At 43.4% G+C, this 27,205-nt stretch overlaps 1 protein-coding gene and 1 long non-coding RNA gene across 3 annotated transcripts; one reads left to right on the plus strand and one right to left on the minus strand.

The window, feature by feature from the left end:
- LOC121544973 (coiled-coil domain-containing protein 9B) lies at window positions 1–24,264 on the minus strand. Of its 2 annotated transcripts, none has more exons than XM_041855264.2 (14): window positions 24,122–24,264; window positions 15,963–16,067; window positions 15,566–15,670; window positions 14,671–14,826; window positions 14,291–14,461; window positions 10,973–11,044; window positions 6,872–7,056; window positions 3,493–3,542; window positions 3,310–3,360; window positions 3,069–3,165; window positions 2,361–2,394; window positions 802–1,522; window positions 621–703; window positions 1–192 (listed from the first exon to the last, which is right to left on the minus strand). In XM_041855264.2, exons 1-14 carry the CDS (start codon window positions 24,188–24,190, stop codon window positions 166–168), a joined length of 1,926 nt encoding a protein of 641 aa, XP_041711198.1. In that variant the 5' UTR covers window positions 24,191–24,264; the 3' UTR covers window positions 1–165. The 2 variants fall into 2 exon arrangements, with proteins under 2 accessions (XP_041711198.1, XP_041711199.1); XM_041855265.2 differs by lacking the exon at window positions 24,122–24,264 and adding an exon at window positions 22,252–22,493.
- LOC121544974 lies at window positions 24,182–27,196 on the plus strand. The gene is made up of 4 exons (XR_005996173.1): window positions 24,182–24,270; window positions 25,915–25,950; window positions 26,431–26,457; window positions 26,569–27,196. It is a non-coding gene; the product is annotated as an uncharacterized LOC121544974 (long non-coding RNA).
- Window positions 27,197–27,205: the final 9 nt, after the last annotated feature.

Raw genomic sequence — 27,205 nt, forward strand, 5'->3', positions numbered from 1 at the left:
TTTGACTGATATTATGATTGTCTGTTTGATTCATATCTGCAAAGTAGTTAAAGCGCTGTCAGTTCCACTTTAAACTAAAAGGCTTATGGTAAATTCTCTACTTAAGCATGTTTTGGTTTCAGTTGTTTTACATATTGACCAATTCATATAAACATTGAAAGTCCTTCAAACAATCTTCTCATTTTCTCTTGCCTATGAAACAAAACAATGAATAAGGGGTTAAACAATGTGAATTTTTAAAATAAGTGTAAGTAAGTACATTATTGTTTTTACTCAATGGTAGGCATACAGCACTTATTTTTGCACAAGTGGTTGGTAATGCATCCTGCTACAGTGGTTGAAGAGCTGGAATCTGAATATGCATTGTCTCTCTGCTATTTTAAATCCACTTGAACACTACAGAAGAGCATAGTGAATACACTCATGCAGCAATCAAATATCCACATTTTGCAGCGCTAATGAATCATACACTCTTATCTCTCTATCCATCCACAGTTTCTTTCTCTCATTCGCTCCCTCTCTCAGTCCAGACTACAATGCAGATGAGTCATGCACTCATCTCTTCCCATCCATCCATCCATCTACAGTTTCATCCTCTCATTCTCTCAGTCCATACTGACCTTGTCAGTGCTGGTGGTGTAGGTTGGGTGAGTCTCTCCTGACTCCAGCCTCAGAACAGACAGACTAGAGTCAATCAGTTCCTCTGTGAAGGGAACCCATTTTTTTAATGTTACATCATAGTGATAGCTATTCACTGTACCTATTTGACATGGAGCATCCATGAACAAAACCATTGCCTACCTGTATTTCTGTTGCTATTGCTCTTGGCGTGTTCTAAAGGCTGGACAGCATTCTCCTGTGGAGGGGCAGCGTCTTTGACATTGCTGTGTGAAGTGGGAAAAACAGGGGTGGGCACACTGTCATGGCCACTTTCAGCACACTCTGTTTTAGAGGAATCAGGCAGCTCAGAGCCCTCCTGCCCCTGTATCTGCCCATCAGATAAGCTTTGTGCCTGGACAGCTTCAGCAGGTTTATTACCCTGGTCCAGGGCATTACCAGCATCCTCCTGAGGGCTCTCGGGGGCCTGCTTCGGCTCCTCCACCTCATGGCTGTTTTTGCCAGGGGAGGACACTTTTAAAGTGCTGGCGCCCTTGGTTTCTGAGCGGGAAGAGTTCTGGGCTCCAGTACTGGGCTTCTCGTAGGCCCCGGGACCCTTGATGAGCTCCACTGAGAAGCGGACCTTCTTCTCTGCAGCTCGAGGGGACGATTCCTCAGCCTTCCCCTGTCTGGGTGTACCCTCCTCTGGGGTGTCGGCTGGGGCTTGAGCCCACTCGGCCTGGTCCAGAACAGGACTGACGGGTCCACTCACCTCCTCGGTCTTCACCACATCCAGGGTCAGCAAAGACTCCATTGTGAGGTCAACATCTTTGACCTCTGGAGTTTCTGCAGTGGAGTCGTCTATATCAGGGCCACCCAAAGCATCAAGCCCTTCTAAGAATTCCTCCAAACTTGTCTCGGAGGCCTAAAGGAGCAAAAACAAATTCCATTGGTAATATGATAAATATATGTCTTTGTTGAGCCCATGCACATTCATGTTTCATCAAAGCACAGAGCTATACTGAACAAAAATATAAACGCAACATACAACAATTTAAAAGGTTTTACTGAGTTACAGCTCATATAAGGAAATCAGTGAATTGAAATAAATTCATTAGGCCCTAATCTATGGATCACACATGACTGGGCAGGGGCGCAGCCATGGGTGGGCCTGGGAGGGCATAGGCCCACCAGCTTGGGAGCCAGGCCCAGCCAATCAGAATGAGTTTTTCCCCACAAAATGGCTTTATTACAGACAGAAATACTCCTCAGCACGGTTGGACGAACTGCCAAATTCTCTAAAACAACGTTGGAGGCAGTTTATGGTAGAGAAATTAACATTCAATTCTCTGGCAACAGCTCTGGTGGACATGCCTGCAGTCAGCATGCCAATTGCATGATCCCTAAAAACTTGAGGCATCTGTGGCATTGCGTTGTGTGACAAAACTGCAATTTTTAAAGTGGCCTTTTATTGTCCCCAGCACAAGGTGCACCTGTGTAATGATCATGCTGTTTAATCAGCTTCTTGATATGCTACACCTGTCAGGTGGAGGGATTATCTTGGCAAAGGAGAAATGCTCACCAACAAGGATGTAAACAAATTTGTGCATAGAATTTGAGAGAAATAAGCTTTTTGTGCGTATGGAAAATGTCTGGGATCTTTTATTTCCGCTCATGAAACATGGGACCAACACTTTACATGTTTAGTTTATATTTTTGTTCAGTGTACATTATCAAAGCAAAGCATTCAGTTTAAACCCCACCTGCAAATCCTCCCCCTCCTCGCTGGCATCCCATCTGAAATATTAAAAGGTTTATGATTAGAAGCATTCAGAATGAGTGGTCTATGTTCTTCAGTATCCTGATAACAAAGAGAGTGCTTTTGCGCTTAAAAAAATACACAGAAAAAACACTATTTCTTAGGTTCTGACATCTGTTCTGTGTGGGATCACAGATAGAGAAATATATATAGAGTGTTAGTGAGACAAGAAGGAAATAGAGAAGGATGATAGTAGGTCCTCTTGTGTGTTTAATCATTCTCTCTGCACATCCTGAGAGATGCTCTAGACTGGTCTCAACAGTTCTCTTCACGCTCTGCTCTTTTCCCATTAGCACCAGCAGCAAAGCCTAATAACAGGCAACTGAGGCCAGGGACCACTGGCTGGACAGACCTGACTGCTCTTTCCCCTGGCTAGCTCAATCTCATAGAGAACCGCACAGCCACCAACACCTGCCTCTCAAGCACCGCTAACAGACCCTAGAAGCATTCCAGCCTCACCAATGGCTACAGTATAAAACACTGGAACAGTTGGCTTTTTAAAATAAAACAGCAGTGTGAAAAAGTGAGTCATTTGACAAATGTTGTGCTCTTTAGAGTAAGTCCCAATGTATTTTGCATACAGCCAGGCTAGGTGTGTGGTTTCCTTCTCTCAACACGGGCTGCTACTACAATTTAATATGCTGCTACTCACCTCCTGGCCCTCCCAGTCAGCCGATCCTTGCCCTTGGCTTTACTGCTGACCACTGGCACGTTTTTAACCCCCTTGTCTCTGCCCCGTGGTTGCTGACCTGTCGATAACAACAAGCAAAACCAAGAGAAACATCAGAATAACTCCTCTATCATTAGCTGATTGGTAGCTTGTACTTAGAACTTCAACACTGACGTTGAACTGATTCAGCTGCTGGTGCACAGTATGCAGCATTCAAACTCACCCCGTGACTCAGCATTTGATTTGGGGTAACCTCTCCTTGCATTTCTTCCTCCTTGAAATGAAACAAGTTCAACAATTATTGGGTATCACTGGGAATAAGACATCACTTGATTATGGTCTGACTATTCCTCAGTGTTTGAGTTGACAAGAATGTTTCCAATTTATTACAGTGTGAATTTCTCACCTCTGGCTGGAGGCCCCTGTACTCTCTCCTCAGGAGATTTATCTGAAAACCTAAATAGAGAGATTTTGTTTACAGTGAAAGAACTCAAATCAAATACACAGCCAGGATGTTCCATCAACAGATGAACTACCAGATAATGAAGCCATGGTTTTGGTGTTAAAAAGTAAACAGGCAAACTCTTTCATGCCAGGGTTAATGAAGGGTCCCATGCATTTGGTTGGACATTCTCAAATATCTGTATTGTTCCACTAACCTAACAATTTACATTCCATTACTTTCATTCAACAGCCATTTTCATTTCCCTGTAATCATTATGTTCTGAGCTCAGAGCTAGAATGACACATTGTACAAAGATGAGTGGGGTATCTTGAAGTCATGTTCCTAAACTCTTCATTCATTGAGAACATCTAAGCTGCTGAATCAAAAAATAATTTTCTTACTCTATTTAGTCTCTGGGGCCTTTTTTTAACCATGCCAAAAAAGGAAAGGCATCCCAACCCCAGCTAAAAATAGTCTCCTGTTCTCTCCTCTCTTTAAAGTTTGATGCTTCTTTCTTCTAAACAGTACATTTATTTATCCAGCCACTGGGCCACTCACAACACATCAGCTGTGTTTGAAACCTAACAAACAACAGAAAAAGAAGGGGGTGTTAATTTTTATTTTCCTGGTAGTAAGGATGGCACTGTCTGAAAGGATAGTGCCTCCATACATAGTAAAATAGTGGGTTCCAAAATCAAATAATGTAGGTTATACTCTATATATACAAAAGTATGTGGACACCCCTTCAAATTAGTGGATTCGGCTATTTCAGCCACACACGTTGCTGACAGGTGTATAAAATCGAGCACACCGCCATGCAATCTCCATAGACAAACATTGGCAGTAGAATGGCCTTACTGAAGAGCTCAGTGACTTTCAATGTGGCACCGACATAGAATGCCACCTTTCCAACAAGTCAGTTCGTCAAATTTCTGCCCTGCTAGAGCTGCCCTGGTCAACTGTAAGTGCTGTTATTGTGAAGTGGAAACGTCTAGGAACAACAACGGCTCAGCCGCGAAGTGGTAAACCACACAAGCTCACAGAACGGGACCGCCGACTGCTGAAGCGCGTAAAAATCGTCTGTCCTCGGTTGTAACAATCACCACGTGTTCCTAACTGCCACTGGAAGCAACGTCAGCACAAGAACTGTTCGTTGGGGGCTTCATGAAATGGGTTTCCATGGCCAAGCAGCCGCACACAAGCCTAAGATCACCATGCGCAATGCCAAGCATCGGCTGGAGTGGTGTAAAGCTCGCCACCATTGGACTCTGGAGCAGTGGAAACGCATTCTCTAGAGTGATGAATCACAGTTCATCATCTGGCAGTCCGACAGACAAATCTGGGTTTGGCGGATGCCAGGAGAACGCTACCTGCCCGAATGCATAGTGCCAACTGTAATGTTTGGTGGAAAATGAATAATGGTTCGGGCAATGCCCCTTAGTTCCAGTGAAGGGAAATCTTAACGCTACAGCATACAATGACATTCTAGATGATTCTGTGTTTCCAACTTTGTGGCAACAGTTTGTGGAAGGCCCTTTCCTGTTTCAGCATGACAATACCCCCGTACACAAAGCGAGGTGCATACAGAAATGGTTTGTAGAGATCGGTGTGGAAGAACTTGACTGGCCTGCACAGAGCCCTGACCTCAACCCCATCAAACACCTTTGGGATGAATTGGAACACCGACTGCGAGCCAGGCCTAATCGCCCAGTGCCCAACCTCACTAATGCTCTTGTGGCTGAATGAAAGCAAGTCCCCGCAGCAATGTTCCAACATCTAGTGGAAAGCCTTCCCAGAAGAGTGGAGGCAGTTATAGCAGCAAAGGGTGGACCAACTCCATATTAATGCCCATAATTTTCGAATTAGATGTTCGACGAGCAGGTGTCCACATACTTTTGGTCATGTAGTGTATATATTCTGATGTTTAAAGCCTAAACTGGCCTAGTTTTATCAAGATGTGTACCAAAGTTGAGTCAGTAAGGTCAACTCTACTTCTCCCTGGTTCCATCACGTTGACTGTCAGCTTATCACAAACCACAGGTCAACTTCTTCTAGTGGAAACACCCAATGTCTAAAATAGCTAACAAAGGGAGATGGAGGTTAGAGTACTAGGGAGAGGGTAGTTAGAGTACTACATGATAAATATCTTAGAGAGCATCTTTCCCCCTTCAAGATCTAACAAAGAACGGCTCACAAACAGAGGTGATCCAATAAAGATGTTACCTCAGAGAACAAACACATTTTTGCCAGGTCATCCCTCCTCCCTCTAATAGCGTTATTTGCCAGTCTCCAATTTGCTGTGAATTATGATTAAGGTCTTGTGACTTCTTTGGATTAAGTCTTGTGACAGTGTGAAATCAGTATCATGGAATAAGGCATGGGCAGGGCCGGACCACCACATCTGGGGCCACAGGGCACCTACCTCCAGGATTAGTTTTATAGTAATCTCATGCTATTCAGTATTCTAAAAATGTTGCCATGAGGCTGAGAGAAAATGTTGCAGTTTAAAAGCCGATTTCCTGCTATTCTACACATTTTGCCATGAGGCTGAGAGGAAATAGCAGTTTTAACATGCAATTCTAAACATTTTGCCATGCCTTATGACATGTTCATATGCTGTCTGGGAAGGCCCCCAACCAAAAATAGACAAAAAATATTATTATTTTTGGTTGGGGCCCCCCTGGAGTTCGGACCCCTGGGCACAAAATGTGGGTTGTGTTAATATCTACAACAATGGAAATCTTCCATCAGCCTAATTCAACATTCTGAAAGTACCTTAGAGAGTCAAAAGGAACAAGCCTATTAGTTCATTACCAGTCACTTGATAAAGGGCCATAGCCATGAAAATAAAAACAGCACAGTATTGCTTTCCCTGTTTTTACCACTGTCTTCTCCACAGACATCATTCTGCGCTTCCTTAGAAAACAGTCAATGCAACCATGGTTACGTATAGAAGTACAGAAAATAGAGAGACCGGGATACTTCCTCTATTGAACAACGAGGTAACAGAGAAGGTAATCTGCTTGATGAGTGAATTAATTAATGTGTTAGTTTAGTTACAATGACAAGAGCATGGTCTATATTGCATGGTAAGACATGACATGTGTGGTAGTTAGCTGCAAGCTGAAGTTGTTGTGAGAACAAAAAGACCAGAAGACGAGCACATACAGAAGAGTACACTAATTTTTAATTGTAACATGAATTTATAAATCAAATGAAAAATGTGCACTTAAACATGCATCAAGCAAATGGAACAGCCAAACATGCACAAACTGAAATGATTGATAATGCAAACTAAAGTGAAGCACAAAGCAGCCTGGGATGGGAGGAGTGGGCTTACATATTCTCTGGTTTGTCCATGTCCCATGCCCGCCTCCACTGGCCACTAGCATTTTTGTGACGCGCCACGCGCTCCCGGTCGATCTGCTCACGCTCCTTCTTCCAGCGCAGGTACTCCTGCTTCTCTTCTTTGGACGTGGGGATGGTGAGGTCTGTGTCACCCGCCAGGCCTGGCCCCTCAGATTTCTGCAAGGAGAACAAGTACCAGTCATAGTTCAGTGCCAGTGGTGAAAACGGTAAAAGGCTTACCATAGTCAGATATCCAATCTGTATTTTGGGTGTGAGAGGTAGCTTTCTACAAACTCTGTGTGAGACAGTAGCAATACAGGTCAAAATAACAGCCTTATATAATAATCAGCTGGCCTTGGGTTGGTGAAGCCTCTGTGCAGTCCAGAAGATCAGAGGAACAGCAGGGTTCTAGGGGAGAACTGAACAAGTGCTCCTGGTTCTTATATGAAAGAGGACATGTCTGTAGACTGGATGGGCTTTCATCACATCAGTGTGACTAGTCAACTGGGGTCCCAGATAGCTACACTGTCTGCAGGCTTTCATCAAAGTTATCATCCTGTTTCACTCATTATCCTTCCCATTGAGATTCATCCTCTCTGTCCAGTGTTTGTAGTGGACATTCTGTAGTGTGATGATACTAGTGGTAATGCTTCCATGGATGGCTGCTACTAATATGCAGTGGCGTGTATTCAAGGATACCAAGGGAAGCCAGGCTTCCCCAAAACATTGGCCAAGAAAATAAGAAAAATATGTTTTATAGCTTTCGTCTCTCTGTGTTTCATTATATTCCTTCAATTTGCAAGAGGCTGAATGTATCTCACTGGAGAAAGCATCCGATCGAGCGAAACAGCGCCCCTCTGTCTCTGTATGTGCAGACCATCTATCTGATGCTGTCTGGTCCAAAAGAGTATGACATTGTTGCCATCCGTAGCATTGAAATGCAAGGGAAGCCAGTGAGCATTTGGCCTCCCTTGATAAAAAAAAAAAGAAAATAATAGCCAATCAGCGTTGAGCTAAACTGAGTGAGCTCAACTGTGAATGGTCCTGGCGCACCAAAGAAAAGTGTCAAGGCAAGCCAGTTTGGATTTGGCTTCACTCCAATCACATCGCATTGACAGCATACATCATTGACATAAACTTGTTGTGCATCTCGCTGTGCATCTCGTTGTGTTGTTGTCCTCCGGTGGCTAGCTAGCTAGCTAAAATTGTCCCTTTCCTAAATTAGCCATGGAAGGAGATAGGGATTCTGACTTGTGGTTTTACTTAATTCTCCATACTAGCCAATGATTATAACGCCGATTCTGATCCAACCATAAATTCATTCATACATGCTCTTGGCCTGAGAGGATGTAAGTTCAATATGTAGCTAGATATAGAAGGCTAATGTTAACTAGCTAACGTTGCCCATTTAAGGAAGTTAGGCTAGCGAGCAAGCATTTTAACCAGGTAGCCTAGGACAACAAAATATTAACGCGTGTACTGTATGACAGAGTGATAGACTTTCGTCAACATGAAAAAGAGGATGGCATTGGCGTTTCTCTACAAGTAGGGTGAGTCAACATGTTTTTTCTACTTGCATGAACGCGCACACACAGTCAGATATCCAATCTGTATTTTGGGTGTGAGAGGTAGCTTTCTATAAACTCTGTGTGAGAAAGTAGCAATACAGGTCAAAATAACAGCCTTATATAATAATCAGCTGGCCTTGGGTTGGTGAAGCCTCTGTGCAGTCCAGAAGATCAGAGGAACAGCATGGGTCTGGGGGAGAACTGAACAAGTGCTCCTCTCTCCTCTCTGTCTTTTCTCCTCCAGTCCTGGGGGACGCATGGGCCACAGGGGACAGCACGTCTCACATGTTCTAACAGGCCGGCCCCCGCTGGCTCCACCTGGCACACCACTAATTAGCACTTTCAATTTCCTGCCTCTGCAGGGGCTCCCTCCCAGTGTTACTGGGGCCAGGGAGGAGCCCAGGGGAGAACGACTGCCCCTGTCATTGAAGCCACAAAGGTCAAGGCCGACCACTGTACTGTTTTCAGAAAACAGGATGCCTCCATTATAGTGAATGGGAAAATGTCAATCTTTGTGTAAATAAAATAAACAAATCAAAGACAATCATGGTACCAATAATTGCTTCTATTACACAAGATTTATGTCCTTGAACCGCTTATTTAAAAATCGCACAAAGAAGTTATGTATAATTCAGTTGCTAATGGCAGCCTGCAGTACCCCGGTCGGCCTTCAACTGGAAATACTCAATGAGAGGGGGCAGCACTTAGCTAGCCTGCAACCTCACTTTCTGGAGTAGATCAAACTGTGCACGTTATGTCAGAGAGGAAGAGGTGAAGTGAGAGGGTCCACTACCGTCAAAATCTGTCCATGCAGGAATACAGCGATTCTGCTTATCAGTCTGCTTAATAAGCAGACCGATAAGCAGACCACCTGCCTTCCCGCCTTTGGTACAACGACTCACATTGTTAGGGCGGAGAAAATACCATCTCGTCATTATATACAGTATCTCTGGTTAAGTCTACATAAATCTCTCCCATGAGGGGCCATCTTACCAAGCTAAAACCAACTTCCTGAGCTTCAAATGCGGCAATGATTCTTAGGATTGAATGGTGTTACGTCATCGATGGCTTTGTCCATTCATATACAGTCATTGGAGGAGCCGCACACTGGCAAACAGAAAGGACCTAGGTCATATTCATTAGGCCATCGTAGCAAAAATGTAGCAAAACATTTTGCAACAGAAAATCAAAACAAGCATTTCTTATTGGACAAGTACAATACATTGTATCTGTTTTCCTCCATTTGGTGTCCATTGAATACAACTCTGGGCTGTCTTGTCCTGAACTGTATGACCATACTTACTCTGAAGCGGTGTTGGATACTTCCCAAATATTAGAATAGGGCCCTATAAAATCTGCGTTGCGGAGAATGCGGACAGAATAACGGAATCAAGACATTAAAACAGAATTGAACAATGTAAAAAAAATATATATTGAACTTAGTAGGAAATCAACTAAATGTACTGAACATATTAGAAAATGCATTAAGACATGAACAAAATGCATCAGCGATTTGTATTTTCCTGCAACTTTCTGAAACGGCACAGGAATGCCCCTCTCTGTGTGTGTGTTGGGTGTGTGCGGTGCGCGCGTATGTCTACACTTTGTTTCGCCGTTACCGATGATGCTAATGATAAGCTTCTTCTGGTAGGGATGGAAAGGCTTTCCCAAAAACCTTCTCAATTAAATGTTAACTACAAAGTAGCCCATGCCTATCTGGCAGAATGATATCATGATTATTTGCATCAATCCAGTGGCCATTTGTTTAGCAAATTCTGAAATCATATGAGGGTTACAGAAACATCACTAACCAAACAACAGTTTTGCTGGTGCACACCTGCATTAAAGGGTACCTACACCCAAAAATCGAAATGTATTATATTTTTCCCAGACCTCAAAAGTGGTATCCTGATGTGGTTTAAGAATTGTTGTGGACTTACAACATCCAATTTTTTTAACTGGGAAAAATAGAAACCTGGAAAAATAGAAAAAATGAATTTGTGGAAAAACTAAACTGAATCAGGCCCCACATTTTTTTAGGGCCCTATAAGAACAACTTAATATCTAGGCTATAACAGAACAAAGCTTTTAACAAGGCTTTACTGGGGTGGGTCTCTGATCATGTTTTCTTATGTAACACTGGCTTCCAAAAACCAGCCAAGATGGAAGAGGTTGCATAACTCATTGCATTCTCCAAAGCCATGCTGAGAACACACCAAGGTAGTATAACAGAGTGGGACATGAACAGCATCACTTGTCATGTGGCTCCTTCCCTCCTCCTGACGGCTCTGTGCCCTCCCTGCCTGCCTGCCTGCTTCAGGGTGTTTATTCCACTACTGATCCGTTACACTGCCTCTCCTGCTCCTACATTTTATTTCACTGGCAACACTAACACACAGAAGGCACATGGGGACAGCTTACCAGAAGGAACTTGTGTTTTGGGAAAGAGGCAGTCTATCATCATCTCAGAAGACAAGGAGTGTGGTCACAGAGGAGGGCCAATAGGAAGGGGTCTGGTCTCTTACCTGGTAGTAAGGCTCACACTCTGACAGCCAGTGACGCTCCTCTGTCACACCCTTTCCCTGCCCCACTTCATCCTGAGAGAGAGAGAGAGAGGTTATCAAATGACAACAAATGATGTATTCCTGTCCTCAGCAGGACAACAATTCATGCAGACTTTCAGAGAACTACACTGCCCCCAAGTGGACACAAGGTATCAAAGTATTTTTCCCAGCCAACACCCTATGAATAGTCTGTTCACTCCTGAGCAGCAACTGCAGTACATACACCTCAAACCTATCTTACCCAATCTTTTTTCTATGACCTTTCATATATGCTATTTGGGTATTTATATTCTTAACACAGCACAATATTCTTCCCAGTATCCATTCACTACAACGTTTCTATTGCCAACCTTCCACTACTGAATAAGGCCCTAGACCAGGAATCATCAACTAAATTCAGCCTCGGGCCAATTTTTCCTTGAGTGGATAGTCAGGGAGCCATAACATAATTACAAATAATTTGTAGACTGCAAATTGACTGCAAGAAGCCCAAACAGATATAATATTTGATTAAAACATAATCATTTCAAATCTTGCTTACATTTGTATACAATCACATATATCTATCTATTATGCGTGGGAATACTTTGGAACAGATTTCCAAGATTACAATCACTTAGAGCTGACTTGCTGTTGTTTTTACAGTCTTTTATGTCCAACAATAAAAATACATTAAAAACACTACCAGTTGGAGAACCCTGCCCTTGACTGCTGGTGCTACTAGCAGACATCTCCAGAACAGTGAGAGACACCGTGTGAGAAAGGTACTGGGAATTCTGGAAAGTCAGGGAGGCTGTCTGAGGAGTGATTTAGAACACCTTCAGAGTCACACCACTGAGCCTGGGATTTTGTTCCCCTGTGCACACACACACAAAGGATCCCTCGCTCTCTCTTACAACTCTTGTAACTTTCTCTCTTTCCTCCCCATCTCACACTCTTTCATCTCCTCTCTCCTTCACCCTTCCTTGGCATGCTGCTCACTCTGTCCTGTCAGCGGCATAATGAGCCCATTCAGAACAAAAAGCAGCCAAATGTTAATTAGATTAAATCATTCTTTCATGATGGTGGGAATGGGGAAACAATGTGGCGGAGGAGAGCAGACTCTCCGTGGCTCAGGGCAGAAAGAGACTGGAAACAGCATGTCTGCACGCCAGGTTCTCTCTCCCACCCCCTCTATCCCCAGGGCCTGTAGTGATAGGTAGTGCCTCAGGGTGGTACTATCACCCTCATATTGTCCTACTGATACTCCAGCCGTCATCCTTTCCCAAAGACACTCCCAGTCTCATTCCTCCTCACCCTCCACCAGGAATGCTTCCTGTCTTCCCATCCTCCCCCTTTCTCATCCTGTCTCAGGGACACTCCCATCACTCCTCCTGTTCCGTCTCTGGGGTACAGTAGCTACCCCACCCTCCACGCTGGAGAGACCGTCTAGTCTGATCTGGTCTGGCCACACACAGAAGACCAGAGGAAGACTGGGCAGGGCAGTGGACCATAGAGTCAGCTGTGGATCAGTAGGGGCTATGCTGCTGCAGTAACAGTGCTGGCTGTCTGAGGAGAGTATAGTGGGGAGATTGCTCTGCAGAACAAGAGGTGAACAACATTATGTAAGCAGGGTCCAAATAGAAGTGGACCTGGGAGACAGGCCTAGTTTTCTACCGCTGAGGTGGCTCAAACACTGGTCATAGTTCAAACGCTAATTCAGTGAGCATGACATGACTAGGAGCGTCTGACCAGATAGATGCTGACCAGATAGATGCAGGCCAGAAACACAGCCAGGAAACATCCCATTCACCCTGTAAATGTGTCACGTTAAATTGCTGGACCTGGCTGTAGCAGCAGCATGAGCCTGTAAACACAGTGTAGGGTTCTAGATCATTCTGTAGCCTCTGTCTGTCCTGTCCCACACACGTCCACACCACACTACAACTTTGTGCATCTATCCTCCCCTCCTGCAGCACTGATCCTCTCTCTGTTCACAGAGCCTGACTGACTTTCACATTTTAGTGCTGGAGGATCAACTGTCTGTGATGTGCATCAGCGAGTTGATTGGGATCATATGTGTGCCAGATGACAGCCAGAGCACTAGCAGCTGTTCCAGAGACTCTGTGTGCCCAAGGGCTCTAAATCAGAAACCGTGTGGCAGCAGCCGTCAGTACTGTGTGTGTGTGTGTATGTGTGTGTGTGTGTGTGTCTGCTTCTATGAAACAACCTGCATCAGGCAGTTAATTAAAAACTCTTCCAGCTATAAGTATTTATAAACTACCATATCACTGCATCATAAATCATGAAGTAATAGAGAGCTAAAGGTAGCACTAAAAGGCAGGATGTTAGGGATTTGAAATACAGTAACTCAATGAGGAGCATCTTAATTATCCTTAATTGTTCTTAAAATAAGCAAGCTATAATTAAACAATGGCTCCTAAAACCAAAATAAAATAAAGAAAAACGCTAAAAGACCTTGGAGGAAATACACACACTAACCATTTCTTATCTATTTTCCAAATGATTCACTGCAGTCATTCCCAATGGCCGGCCCAGTGCGAGTGAGTATTATGAAAGCCCTGGATCAGGGCTTTAACAGCCAGGCCACAGTAGAGACAGAGGGACTAACAAGCTGTATGTCTGCTGAGCGCTCTCAGCTCTGTCTGAATACAGCAGCTACACCCCACCAGGACTGCTTGAGGGGTTCTGCTACGGTATAATGGCCCTCCAGATCAGACCTCTGTGAAAAAAAGACGCCATATACCAGCGAATGGGATATTTACATGTTTTAACACCTGTATGTGAACTGAGAACTCTCAGCTGTAACTATGTTAGCTACTAGCTACACCCCAGCAGGCCTGACTAGCTCCAGGTCAGACCAGTGTGACAGAACAGTTCCCAGTCCCGCCCCCTACTCAATCATCGCCAATGGGGCCCTCCCCCCGTCCAACAGCCTTTGAGCTTCTTCACAGGAGGGGAGGAGCCTGCCGACATGTCTGACAACTGTGTAAAACAAGACAGCAGTGTATGAGAGAACAGACACAAGGGAGGGGAGGGTGGCTTAACAACAAGGTACAGAGCAGGGGAGGATGTGGAAGCAATATAAACTAGCCAAAGTCTTGATAGTGTAAAAAATGCATAGTCACCGCTATATTTTCTAAAATCGATAAAAAGCAGGCTATTATGACATATCGGTTTCCTCCAGGACTCTCTGTTTAGAGTGTGTGCAGCAGCACTACACTTATACTACAATGTCTAAAGTTAGGATTCGGCCCAATGTGTGTATGCACTGCTGACCTGTGGTCCTGTGTCCTTCTTTGCTGTGTTAGTGTGCTGGTGTTTTCCTCTGCCTGCTGATTCCACATGGTGCTGGTGCAAGCCATCCTCTGTAGGGCTCTTCACATTCAGCGGACTGGGGGGACCTGGACCTGGCCTTCTCTCCAGCCTCTCACTCACCACCCTCTTACCCTGGGATCAAACAAACAGGGATCATCCTTCACATCAATATAGATCATTTACATGGGGTTCGGAGTTTCTCCTGACCAAGTGACTTGCTCAGGAAGAACTCCTGGTCCTAAACATCATTCATATCGTTCAATGGCAACATTTGACCACTGTTGGCCGCACAACTAATAATTCCGCTAAAGTCTCTCATAGACACCGGTCTTGTTGTTTACCTTTGTGTTGCCAGCCATGGTGACCAGTAGCTGCTTCCTCCTGCCCCGCCCTGAGCCCAGCAGGTTCCCCTCCGCCTGCCTCTCCCCAGGGTCCTGGACCCCCTTTGGGGTGGGAGAACCATCCGTGCCTGGTTTGGTCATCACAACACGAGGCTCCTGCTCAATAGCAAAGTGAACATGACAGTGTAAATCACTGAATCTCAATAATACATCTCTATTGCTGATAACATACACGGAGTATACAAAACATTAGGAACACCTTCCTAATATTGAGTTGCACCCCCTTTTGCCTTCAGAACAGCCTCAATTCATAGGGCATGGACTATACAAGGTGTCGAAAGTGTTCCACAGGGATTCTGGCCCATGTTGACTCCAATGCTTCCCACAGTTGTGTCAAGTTGGCTGGATGTTCTTTGGGTGGTGGACCATTCTTGATACACACAGGAAACTGTTGAGCGTGAAAAACCGAGAAGCGTTGCAGTTCTTGACACACTCAAACCAGTGCGCCTGGCACCTACTACCATACCCCATTCAAAGGCACTTAAATATTTTGTCTTGCCCATTCACCCTCTGAATGACACACATACACAATCCATGTCTCAAGACTTAAAAATCATTCTTTAACCTATTTCCTCCCCATCATCTACACTGATTGAAGTGGACTTAACAAGTGACATCAATAAGGGATCATACCTTTCACCTGGATTCACCTGGTCAGTCTATGTCATGGGAAGATCAGTGTGTTTTGTACACTCAGTGTATATTTATGGATAAGGTATGTCTTTCATCAAGATAGACAGGACATTTTATTGGTAAGAATATTCAGATTTCAGAACTGTTCTGACATGTAAAAGCATCTCTGTGTACATCTCTGTAGGCAGACGGGGCCACTCACAGTGGTAGACTTGTTGATGGTGATGGTTAAGTCCCCTGCGTTGCCCTTAGGGCTCTGCAGTGCCATTCCTTCCTCCTCCGCTCTCTTTTTGTCCTCCTCTACCTCCTGCATGGAATGAAACAGAACATGAAACCCAGGACAACCAAAGGAGCCTGATATTAATCCTCAGCGAACCCTGTAAAAGATCTAAAATATTTGTTCAAATGCAGTATTTTACAAGGCTAGTTGTTAGAGACTTACATTTTCTAAGGTTTCCAATGCCACTTGCCATTTTGTTAGGGATATGATGATGAGTAAACCATTCCAGGAAGACGACAGGTCTTTGTCAAGCTCAATCCCTCCTAATTTTAAAAATGGTGTCCTGTTTCAGAGTAAGAACAGTAGAATACCAACTCACCTGGTACCTCTTCATGAGGGCTTCGTTCTTCCTGCGGAGCGCCTCAATCTTTTTATCCAGCTCCACATCCTTCTGCTCCTTCTTCAGCATGAAGTCACTGGGGGTCTGGAGAGGAGAGACACACAACACTCACTTCTTATGGGGCTGTAACAGGGTGTGTGTTACACTGCTTTTAAAGCCGAAGGCATTTCATACGTCATACCACTGTGACACTGGAATTTATTGAGCAATGGGCATTACAGCAGAGGTCTCCAACAGGTAGACCAGTAGCTCGCAGCCCACCTAGGAGTACAGTACCTTCCAAAGTTTTCATCCCCCTTCGAGTTTTTCCTATTTTGTTGCATTACAACCTGTAATTTAAATGGATTTTTATTTGGATTAATGTAATGGACATACACAAAATAGTCCAAATTGTGAAAAAAAAAAAAAACATGTTAAATAAATGCTAAAAAATAAATAACGGAAAAGTGGTGCGTGCATATGTATTCACCCCCTTCGCTATGAAACCCCTAAATAAGATCTGGTGCAACCAATTACCTTCAGAAGTCACATAATTAGTTAAATAAAGTACACCTGTGTGCAATCTAAGTGTCACATGATCTGTCACATGATCTCAGTATATATACACGCCTGTTCTGAAAGGCCCCAGAGTCTGCAACACCACTCCAGCAGGACAATGACTCTAAGCATACAGCTAAAGCAACACTCAAGTGGTTGAAGGGGAAACATTTAAATGTCTTGGAATGGCCTAGTCAAAGCCCAGACCTCAATCCAATTGAGAATCTGTGGTATGACTTAAAGATTGCTGTACACCAGCGGAACCCATCCAACTTGATGGAGCTGGAGCAGTTTTGCCTTGAAGAATGGGCAAAAATCCCAGTGGCTAGATGTGCCAAGCTTATAGAGATGTACCCCAAGAGACTTGCAGCTGTAATTGCTGCAAAAGGTGTCTCTACAAAGTATTGACTTTGGGGGGGTGAATAGTTATGCACGCTCAAGTTCTGTTTTTTTGTCTTATTTCTTGTTTGTTTCACACACAAAAAATATTTTGCATCTTCAAAGTGGTAGGCATGTTGTGTAAATCAAATGACACAAACCCCCCAAAAAACTATTTTAATTCCAGGTTGTAAGGCAACAAAATAGGAAACATGCCAAGGGGGGTGAATACTTTCACAAGCCACTGCAGCTCAACAATTAATTCTGAAAGTACATGCATTTTCTTCATGTGTTCCATCGCAAACTGTCATGGACATAAAGCTCCCAGCTACTATCCAATCAAAGCCATAACGTAACACAATATCGGCAAATTAATTTCCAGCAATATTGCCCGTCTGTTTGGTGCACACGTTTGTCTATGTAGCCAGTAAGCGATGCTAATGATAACCTGCGTCTTGTGTGTAGACAGAAAGACTTTCCCCAAATACCTTCTCAATTAAATGCAAACTGCAAAGTAGGCTTACCTGACAGAACTACACTACCAGTCAAGTTTGGACACACCTACTCATTCAAGGGTTTTTCTTTATTTTTACTATTTTCTACATTGTAGAATAATAGTGAAGACATCAAAACTATAAAATAACACACATGGAATCATGTAGTAACCAAAAAAGTGTTAAACAAATCAAAATATATTTTATATTTGAGATTCTTCAAATAGCCACCATTTGCCTTGATGACAGCTCTGCACACTCTTGGCATTCTCTTAACCAGCTTCATCAGGTAGTCACCTGGATTGCATTTCAATTAACAGGTGTGCCTTGTTAATTTGTGGAATTTATTTCCTTCTTAATGCGTTTGAGCCAATCAGTTGTGTTGTGACAAGGTAGGGGGGTATACAGAAGATAGCCCTATTTGGTAAAAGACCAAGTCCATATTATGGCAAAAACAGCTCAAATAAGCAAAGAGAAACGACAGTCCATCATTACTTTAGACATGAAGGTCAGTCAATCCTGAAAATTTCAAGAACTTTGAACTTTTTCAAGTACAGTCGCAAAAAACATCAAGCGCTATGATGAGGGGGCGGCAGGTAGATTAGTGGTTAAGAGCGTTGTGCCAGTAACCGAAAGGTCGCTGGTTCTAATCCCCGAGCCGACTAGGTGAAAAATCTGTCGATGTGCCCTTGAGCAAGGCACTTATCCAGAGCGACTTACAGGAGCAATTAGGGTTAAGAGCGTCTGCTAAATGACAAAAATGTAAATGTAAAATGTAATGAAACTGGCTCTCATGAGGACCGCCACAGGAATGGAAGACCCAGAGTTACCTCTGCTGCAGAGGATAAGTTAATTAGAGTTACCAGCCTCAGAAATTGCAGGCCAAATAAATGCTTCACAGAGTTCAAGTCACAGACACATCTCAACATCAACTGTTCAGAGGGGACTTTCACTGTGTGAATCAGACCTTCATGGTCGAATTGCTGCAAAGAAACCACTACTAAAGGACACCAATTAGAAGAAGAGACCTGCTTGGGCCAAGAAACACGAGCAATGGACATTAGACCGGTGGAAATGTGTCCTTTGGTCTGGAGTCCAAATTGGAGATTGTTGGTTCCAATCGCCGTGTCTTTGTGAGACGCGGTGTGGGTGAACGGATGATGTCCGCATGTGTAGTTCCCACCGTAAAGCATGGAGGAGGAGGTGTTATGGTGTGGGGGTGCTTTGCTGGTGACACTGTCTGTGATTTATTTAGAATTCAATGATGGGGAACTCCTTCAAGACTGTTGGAAAAGCATTCCAGGTGAAGCTGGTTGAGAGAATGCCAAGAGTGTGCAAAGCTGTCATCAAGGCAAAGGGTGACTACTTTGAAGAATCTCAAATATAAAATATTTTGATTTGTTTAACACTTTTTTGCGTACTACATGATTCCATATGTGTTATTTCATAGTTTTGATGTCTTCACTATTATTCTACAATGTAGAAAATAGTAAAAATAAAGAAAAACCCTTGAATGAGTAGGTGTGTCCAAACTTTTGACTGGTACTGTATATCATGATTATTTGTATAAATTGGGTGGCCATTGTTTAGCAAACTCTGCCATGACATGTTCTGCAGCAGTAGGCCTTACTGCAGAAACACTGCTAGACTGACACATTCCTCTCTTGCTAGGCACACAATTAGGGGAATTACACTCATAAATCAAGATTTGTCCACCGACATGAACTCAGAACACAATTTTTTTTTGTTTCTCTATGAATAACTGTAATATTGAGAGTAAAAAACTCAAACTCAGGAAAAAGAAAACGGAGAAAACATAATTCGGGAAAATACAGAATATACTTTAATGGGCCCTGTCACCAATGCTGTTTATTAACCATTATATTACCAGAAAACACATCTCTTGTACACCAAAGACCCAGGGAAGAGTTGCAGGGTAGAGAAGAAGACAAGAATGTGCCTATTTTAAAGCTATTTTTTTTAAATGCAGCTCGCAATATGTTGGACACCCCTGCATTACAGTAACCATGAAGGCAGCTAGGCCTAATAACTTAATTCCAATTAACTAAGAACTAGGACTACAGCTGGTTTGTTGACAAACACACACTTTTTTTTTATGTATCCAGGGCACAAAACCCAGTTATGGGGAATCTAATCTAAAATACAATCTGAGTAAACTTTGGGTCTTTCCCTTCTGATCCTAAGAATTCTTGTAGCAGTCTCTAATGGCGTTACTTTAAATGGCTGCAGGGTGGGCTGAGGGGCACATGTCTGACAGGCCAGGGGGAGCAGAGTACATGTAAAATAACGCAGGACTCGCTGTTTTACTATACAGAAAATAGTTTCTGACTGTATATCTGATACGATGGAAAGAGAAGTAGCCTACGATCACTACGCTCAATGAAAAATCCCATTTGGGAGCTGCAAACAGAAAGCAGATGTGCTTACGGCTAACTGTACAAACAGCAGGTTTGATCTCATCTTATGATTATTTGATCTGTTAAATTGCAGCATGGTGATTCCATGTGGGTCCTTTAGATGTAACTCCAGCAGTGTCTGTGTATGATGAGTAAAACTCAAACAGACTCTGGAACATGTTTACAAAGGCAAATGGATGCCCTGAGCAGAGCTAGTGATGTAGCATTGAATAACACTTGTTTCCTCTCCAGACGTAGTGAACGCCCACACCACAAAACAGCCCTTCACAGTTCTCAGAGGAAAATGTCAGATCGCATTGGCTCTGTACACGATACAGCAGAAACAGCACTCTGAGATGCGATTCCCAAAGCTCACTAGATCCTTTCATATAAGCCGAGCACTCATGAGGCGACTAAACCTTGAGCTCCAACAATACATACACAAAGGCACATGCACACACTCAAACAAGCACCATGTGGGCTGTCAATAAAGGATGCTTACAATTCAACCTGCCAGCATGAAATAAATGCAATTCCACTATGTCATTGTCATCCCCTGTCATCCGTGTAATGAATTTATCATTAGGACTACTGTATACAGCAAATAATGCTAATGGTGACAGTCTAAAAGAACAATACAACCAACAAGTGAAGTGGCCATAACAAAGCTAGACCCAGGCCTTCTCATATCTATTCATTCACTTACTTGACATCAGAGAGGCAGTGTGACAACAATCCTAACCTGAAACCATAACAAACATATCCCTTTCAACCCTGTGCTGTACAATTCCCCCTATCAAGGGGCTACTGCAGCACATACCTTGCAGACAGCCTGACTGCCACAGACAGAGAGAGGCAGGAGGTGGCACTCACTGCAAAGCTGCCTGCCTGCCAGTCACCCGCCGTCGCCAGTGACGACAAAAGAGAATCCTGGCTGCTCAACGTGACATTCCGCTCAGTGCAGAACAATGAGTCACAGCGTAGCCTACACAACACAGCATTTGTACAGGATCCTTACATGCCGTTCCACTGCCATTGCACTGTCACTGCACTGGCCGTAAATAATGGCTGCCAGAGTCCTGGCGCAGATGGTAGGAGATTTTGGAGGAGGGGCGTTGGTCAGACGTCTTGTTTTTAAAATTGACTGAAGAAAATAATATCGTATTATTTGAAGCCCCATGTTAAAAATGACCAACATTCACATTAATCATATACCTAAAAGAAATGCAGGTTGAATATGGCACATTCATCAGCCATGGAAATGTTTTAATGGACAAACAGACCATTTTTTTATCAGTTTGCTTCCAGTGCAGCATAGCCAATAGCAATGATTCACAGACAGCCCAATAGGAACATTAGCAAAATCGCTTTAAATGTGCAATATGCAGAAATCGCTACGCCATTTCCTGGTTGCTAAAATTCTACTAGTTCACCTAATTTAACCTAAATGTGACAAAACAAGCAGTCATTGTGTAGAGAATCGCTGTACCATCTAAACCGCTGTTTGAAGCTGGTGTACAAAACCGAAAGTAAAAGATGCTAAAACGAAACTTAACGGAAAGCATAGAAATAGCGCACATAGAACAGATCTACCGCCTCTTTGACTTGCTTTCAATGAGAATGACAGATCTATAAATCAAATTTCCATGTGAATTTGGTCAGTCCGCCCCAAAATATGACATATTGCAGCTTTAACAGGACGAGATGGCATAAAATCCAATCTAAAGCATTTGAAAACAGGGAGATAGAAGTTGGGACTCACAGAGAGGCAGTGGAAAGTGCCAACTGCTTTAGAGCTTCTGGTTGTCAGGGTATCCAAACACAACAGGCCATGATCACACACCAGGAATAGGACAGCGAGGGAAAATAACACCACCAGCTCTCATGCAGGCAAATGGCGGTTCATGAGAATAGCCATCTAAAGTATCAAATGAGCGAGAGACACACCACACGTTGAAAACGTGAGGGTGACGTGGATTTACCCCTCAGGGTTTGATGTACCTCTTTTCTACCTCTCTTGAGTCCCTGTCACTGTGATCGCCTGTGAAGGAGGCAGGTCCTTAGTATATGGTAGCTGGCTCAGCCCCCCACACGTAAACACACACAACCACAGGCTGTGGGACTGCCAGCTGATGGAACCCATGCCCAGGCTGGGAGGCCTGCGGAACTGAGGCTGGCAGAGCCTTTCGCCTTAATCCCTACCCACCCAGCAACCCCAGCACCTACTGGAGGACCAAGGTGGAGAATAGAGCCAGCACATCTGACTGAAGCACTGCATTTAGTTACATCTACAACCTCCAGCTGGAGAGAGGGAGGGAGGAAGTAGAGATTAGCCTGTAGCAGGAGACAACGATAGTAAGGAGAGAAAGAACTAGAGATAGTGCGAGAACTAGAGTGTGTGGGAGAAAGAGAAAGAGAGAGAGAGAGAGAGAATGCACTCACAGGTCTCTCCATGTCAGCGTTGAAACCTGGGCTGGGTCCAAACGCGAGGCAGCAGCCGAGGCGGCAGAGAGGGCTGCCTGGAGTCCGCGATCATGCCTTGATTACAATGAGACAAGTTGGGCGGACAGCCAAGAAATCTAACAAATGCACAGAGCGCCCCTGTTAACGGATTTTACAGCGCCCGCCTGCCCGCTTGCTCTCGCACTCACCCTCTCTCCATCCTTCCCACTCTCACACACATGCTCTTGCTCTCTCCATTTCTCTCTCTCGCTCTCTGGGGCACTTGCTCTCAGTTAAAATTACCCTTTTCCCTCCTCCCCCTGTCCTCTGCTCAGAACACAATGGTTAAATACTGCCCCCTTCCCAATACACGAACTCAACCCTCCTCTCTGAATTTAAAGGGAAATGGGAGATTGTTGTTAGTTAGCATGTGTTTGGTAACACGGTCTTCCTGAGCATGATACAGCCCCTCAAATACTAATTACAGCAGTCCAGTCAGTACCAGTCAGTGTTCTATTTGCAGCTACCGTCAATGTTATTCCAAACATGTCCCAGCCAATAATGAGATGCATGTATTTGATCGTTAGAACAATCCCCCTACCATCTCTTTAACAGCTGGTTTGTGTGTGAGTGCCCAGGCAGGGTATGGGTTGGGGGTTGGATGGTGGGGGTTGCCTGCAGGATTTCCCACGACTCCTTCTGCAGGCAGACAAATGCCGGACTACTCAGGAGGCAGCAGGGAAATCAAAACGCTGTGACTTGCAGTCAGTCGCTTAGTTTTCCCAGAGTGCTTCAGACACACAGACAGCTTCTTTGATAGAGTAGGGCAATTCTACGGTAACGGAATTACACTTTTTCAATTTAAAATTTACATTTTAGTCATTTAGCAGACGCTCTTATCCAGAGCGACTTACAGTTAGTGAATACATTATTTTTTTCTTTTTCATACTGGCCCCCCATGGGAATAGAACCCACAACCCTGGCGTTGCAAACAATGGGGCGAAGGATATCCATGCTACTTAACGCAGACCCAAGTTCAGTTTTGAGATCCACCGGCGTCATTGGAGTAAGGTTAGCTGGACGTTTCTGACTGTTCTTGGAACTGTGTCAACAGGCAGCCTCAACCCGCTTGGCTTGATGGGATATGTAGTGATTTTGCCAATTCAGCCAGATATGTGCACAGTCTTGTACCCTTAACCTTTTTTAAACTGACTATCATATTTGTTGATTTAAATCAGACTTTATTAGTATAATGAGTAATCCAAGAATGTCACAAATGAATTGCCACGAGAAAACTCAAGAAAATAGCAACTCTACAGAGCGCCAATGGCTACAATGAATGGCTAAATTACTTCAGGCCACGACGGTCCACGGTGCTCCTCCTCACCACTCTATTGCACAAGCGCACTTCACAGAGATGGCGTTCCCTAACATAAATATGCAAATACATGCTAGAACCCGCCAATAGGATCTCGCTAGCTCGTGCTTGGTTCTGCACACTTTGCTTCATTTGCTCCCATTGAAAACAACACAGATGAACCATCTTGGGTTAGTTATAAATATATTTCGCTAAACTTTCCAAAATAAAAATGGCCAAATGTTCTCCGGCACATGCCAGGTACCCCCATTTACATTATTGTCATTTAGCAGACGCTCTTATCCAGAGCGACTTACCATCCATGATGAGGACAGTAGGCTAGTCTTATTAGCTAGCTATATAAACTATTAACGTCATCATTCACATGTTCAAAAGACCTTGGGGATGTCCCTGACTTTGTAACAGGCTGCATAGGCTCACTGAGATCCCATTGTATTTAACAGCAATGACCTGGGGAAGAGTTGTAGCAGGCGAAGAAGACAGAACACTCACGGCATAGTCACAGCAGTCTCTGCCCTCTTCCACGTAGCCACTCTCATCGTGCAGGTGCTGGTATTCCATGCCCACCTCCACCTGTTGAAAGTTGCCTGACTAAAGAGATGGGCGCATACATTATAATTGCATTCAGGAGCACATTAACAGTAAGAGATTTGCAATGACACTCAATAATCATGCATGATGAATTTACACATTTTGACATGTAGCTATCTGTTTAGGCTAACGTTAGCAAACTAGCTACCTGACAAGTGAGTGAGTTTTAGATTTGGCGCTAAAAGAGAACAAAATCAAATGCTGACCATGAATCCTCAATGGATAGCAATTTGGCAAGCCGATTTATTTAAAGAAAAAACGGCTGAGATTATATTTGATTGCTAGCGCTACCTGGGATGTAGCAAGCCATGTTGGATGGTGATTTTCCACGGTCGTCGAAGTAGAACACGCTGGTACTTATCAAGCTAGCTATCTGCTAACACAGGATAAATAGGAGGCAGCAGTGTGTATTTTTGGAAATGCACAAATTCATCAACTCTTTGACATATATGGCAATCACAACTTTAACGTATCAGTATGGCGAAGTGTGCACCCTTCATTATATCAAAATTGTGCAGCCTCTGTGCAAATTGGAAAAAAATATGCATCGCAATGTGGACAAGACAGCAATGGTGAATAATTACCCATTTTAACCACTAGGTGGATTACTTGCTTTATCCTGGTGAGGAGTCCACTGTGTCCGGAAACCTTCTGGTTGGTGGTTTATCCCAAAGCTCACCTCGCCTTTGTTGGCTCTCATGCGTTAATATATGCTCTCATGTCATTGTTGGTGAAGGAAAGACCATTATATATTTTTATGATCAACTAGAGATTCAACTAGACTATACCAAGAGGGGTCATAGGGTTAGATAGCCCCCATAGACTACTAATGTCTGACACCATAGACATTCAATCTGTCTTTCATTATCACTGGTCTCATATGGGACTATGGGTTAGGCCTGCCTATTCAGTGAAAATCAGTCTGGTAGTGCTATTATTTGTGTGCACATGCTAAAATAGTATAGAATACACCCAATAAGTATCGATAATACTTTGTCTCTTTGGTTTGCATTAATGATGGGTGTATATCTCTGAAGTCAGGAGGACTTTGCTATCAGCCAGGCAATGTTCCCTTTAAATGAGAAGGGCACAATTACTGCCCACATAAGCAGTGGGGTGACATGACAGAGAGAGAAAGAAAGATGTTTAGCTCTGCCTTTTACATTTACAATATTAAGATGAGTGGGCTTATTTCAGATTACTTATTTCATCTTCTCAACTTTTGGAAATGTGCATATACTGGATCTTCATGTTTGATAAAGGTTATGATGTCCTTGTTTTGTCTTTCAACCGCTTCTACCCCAAAGCCATAAGACTGTTGAACAGTTAATTAAACGGCTACCCGGACTTTCTGCTTTTCACCCCCTACCTACATGTACATAGTACTTCAATCAATCAATCACCTAACCTAACCAAACCTACATGTACATATTACCTCAATCAATCACCCCAACTACCTCGTACCCCAGTTCACTGACTCTGTACCGGTACTCCTTGTATATAGCCTGTATATAGCCTTGGTGTTGTTATTTTATTGTGTTACTACATTTTATCTATTTGTTAATTTTCTTACTTTTTAAGTGCATTGTTGGGAAAGGGCTCGTAAGTACATATTTCACGGTAAAGTCTACACTTGTATTCGGCGCATGTGACAAATACAATTTGATTTGATTTACTTTTCATTTTTCCAACAGTTCCAACCCTTGTCTGAGAAAGTGAAGATGAGTGAAGTAAGTGTTAAAGTAGTTCACATAAAGTACTGTATTATCCGCACTGAGGTTTTAATGAATATGTGGTTTGATAACAAAATTCAATCCACACATTGAGAATATATTGCATTGACATTGCATTTAAGATTTCAGAGTGAGTAGACTAGTATGGTCCCTACTGTCTTTCACAATGTTTACTGGCAAACAATGACAATGTATTCCTCAATTATCTGAATAATCTCTGACATGCTGTTCATGACATGAAATTGTTCCACCAAAAAAATTCAGTTCACTTACTTTTTAAATATCGAAAATGGTTTCAGACTTGTGTGCTTTGTGAAAGATTTGTCTATCTAGGCTGTTTTACTTCAGTCAACTCAGTCTTAAATCACTTCAGCAAATCAGCCAAAGTAGAGAACAAAACAATTTTTGAGCTTGCTAAATCTTAGCTGCCAGTGTTGTCCTGGGGGATGTAAACAGAATTCTGTCTGTGTTTCACAGGGCTCCGGAGGAGAGGGCAAAGAAGCGGTAGGAGGCTTACACGTTACGAAATGTTTATTAACTATCAACATTAATATAGTTTTCAAAAGAACTTGGGAGAGCAAAAAAAGGAGGGTCAATTTTATTGGTAATTTCCAGGGGAAGGGCAATGGTGGAGGAGGGAAACACGGCCATGGGGATGGGGAAGGAGGAAGAGGTGGCGAGCATGGTAGAGGAGGTGAACACGGAGGAAGAGGAGATTGTGGCGGACATTAAAGATATGATCATGCATCTGTTGTCAACACGTATTACAAATAAAACAGTTTGGGCGATTTAGTAAAGTTGACAAATCTCGAATAAAACGTACTTATAAAACCGAACAAAATAATTGTATAACTTCTTAATGCATAAGCAAATATTAATGCAATGGCATATCTAAACAGGACATCTTATGTCAGAGGCAGTGAGACGCACCACTATCATTCTTACCATTCCTGTGTATGCCAGATTGCCCAGATCAAACACTCAAAGAAGTCATTCTTATCATTTTAGCCCGGAACATTTGTCTCACCTTGCACCACTTATGTTTATCCCTTGTTATCAATCCTTTCCACAACATTTCAGGGGAAAAAATCCAAAACAAATGTTTCAGTGTTCAACAAAAAGCCCACAGCATTGATACAGTAAAAGGGCCAATTTCCTCTCATGTTTAATGGTCCTTGCATTACATTTTAGTCATTTAGCAGACGCTCTTATCCAGAGCGACTTACAGTTAGTGAGTGCATACATTTTCATA

The sequence above is a fragment of the Coregonus clupeaformis genome, chromosome 29 (assembly GCF_020615455.1).
Source record: "Coregonus clupeaformis isolate EN_2021a chromosome 29, ASM2061545v1, whole genome shotgun sequence".
Classification (NCBI taxonomy): domain Eukaryota; kingdom Metazoa; phylum Chordata; class Actinopteri; order Salmoniformes; family Salmonidae; genus Coregonus; species Coregonus clupeaformis.

Excerpts from the sequence above, each read along its gene's own strand:
- LOC121544973 (XM_041855264.2), bottom strand. The coding sequence starts at position 24,190 with ATGGAATACCAGCACCTGCACGATGAGAGTGGCTACGTGGAAGAGGGC. Across the intron at positions 14,462-14,670 it reads CCATGGCTGGCAACACAAAG|GGTAAGAGGGTGGTGAGTGA; the intron begins GTAAACAACAAG and ends GTTTGATCCCAG. Across the intron at positions 7,057-10,972 it reads AGTGTGAGCCTTACTACCAG|AAATCTGAGGGGCCAGGCCT; the intron begins GTAAGAGACCAG and ends TTCTCCTTGCAG.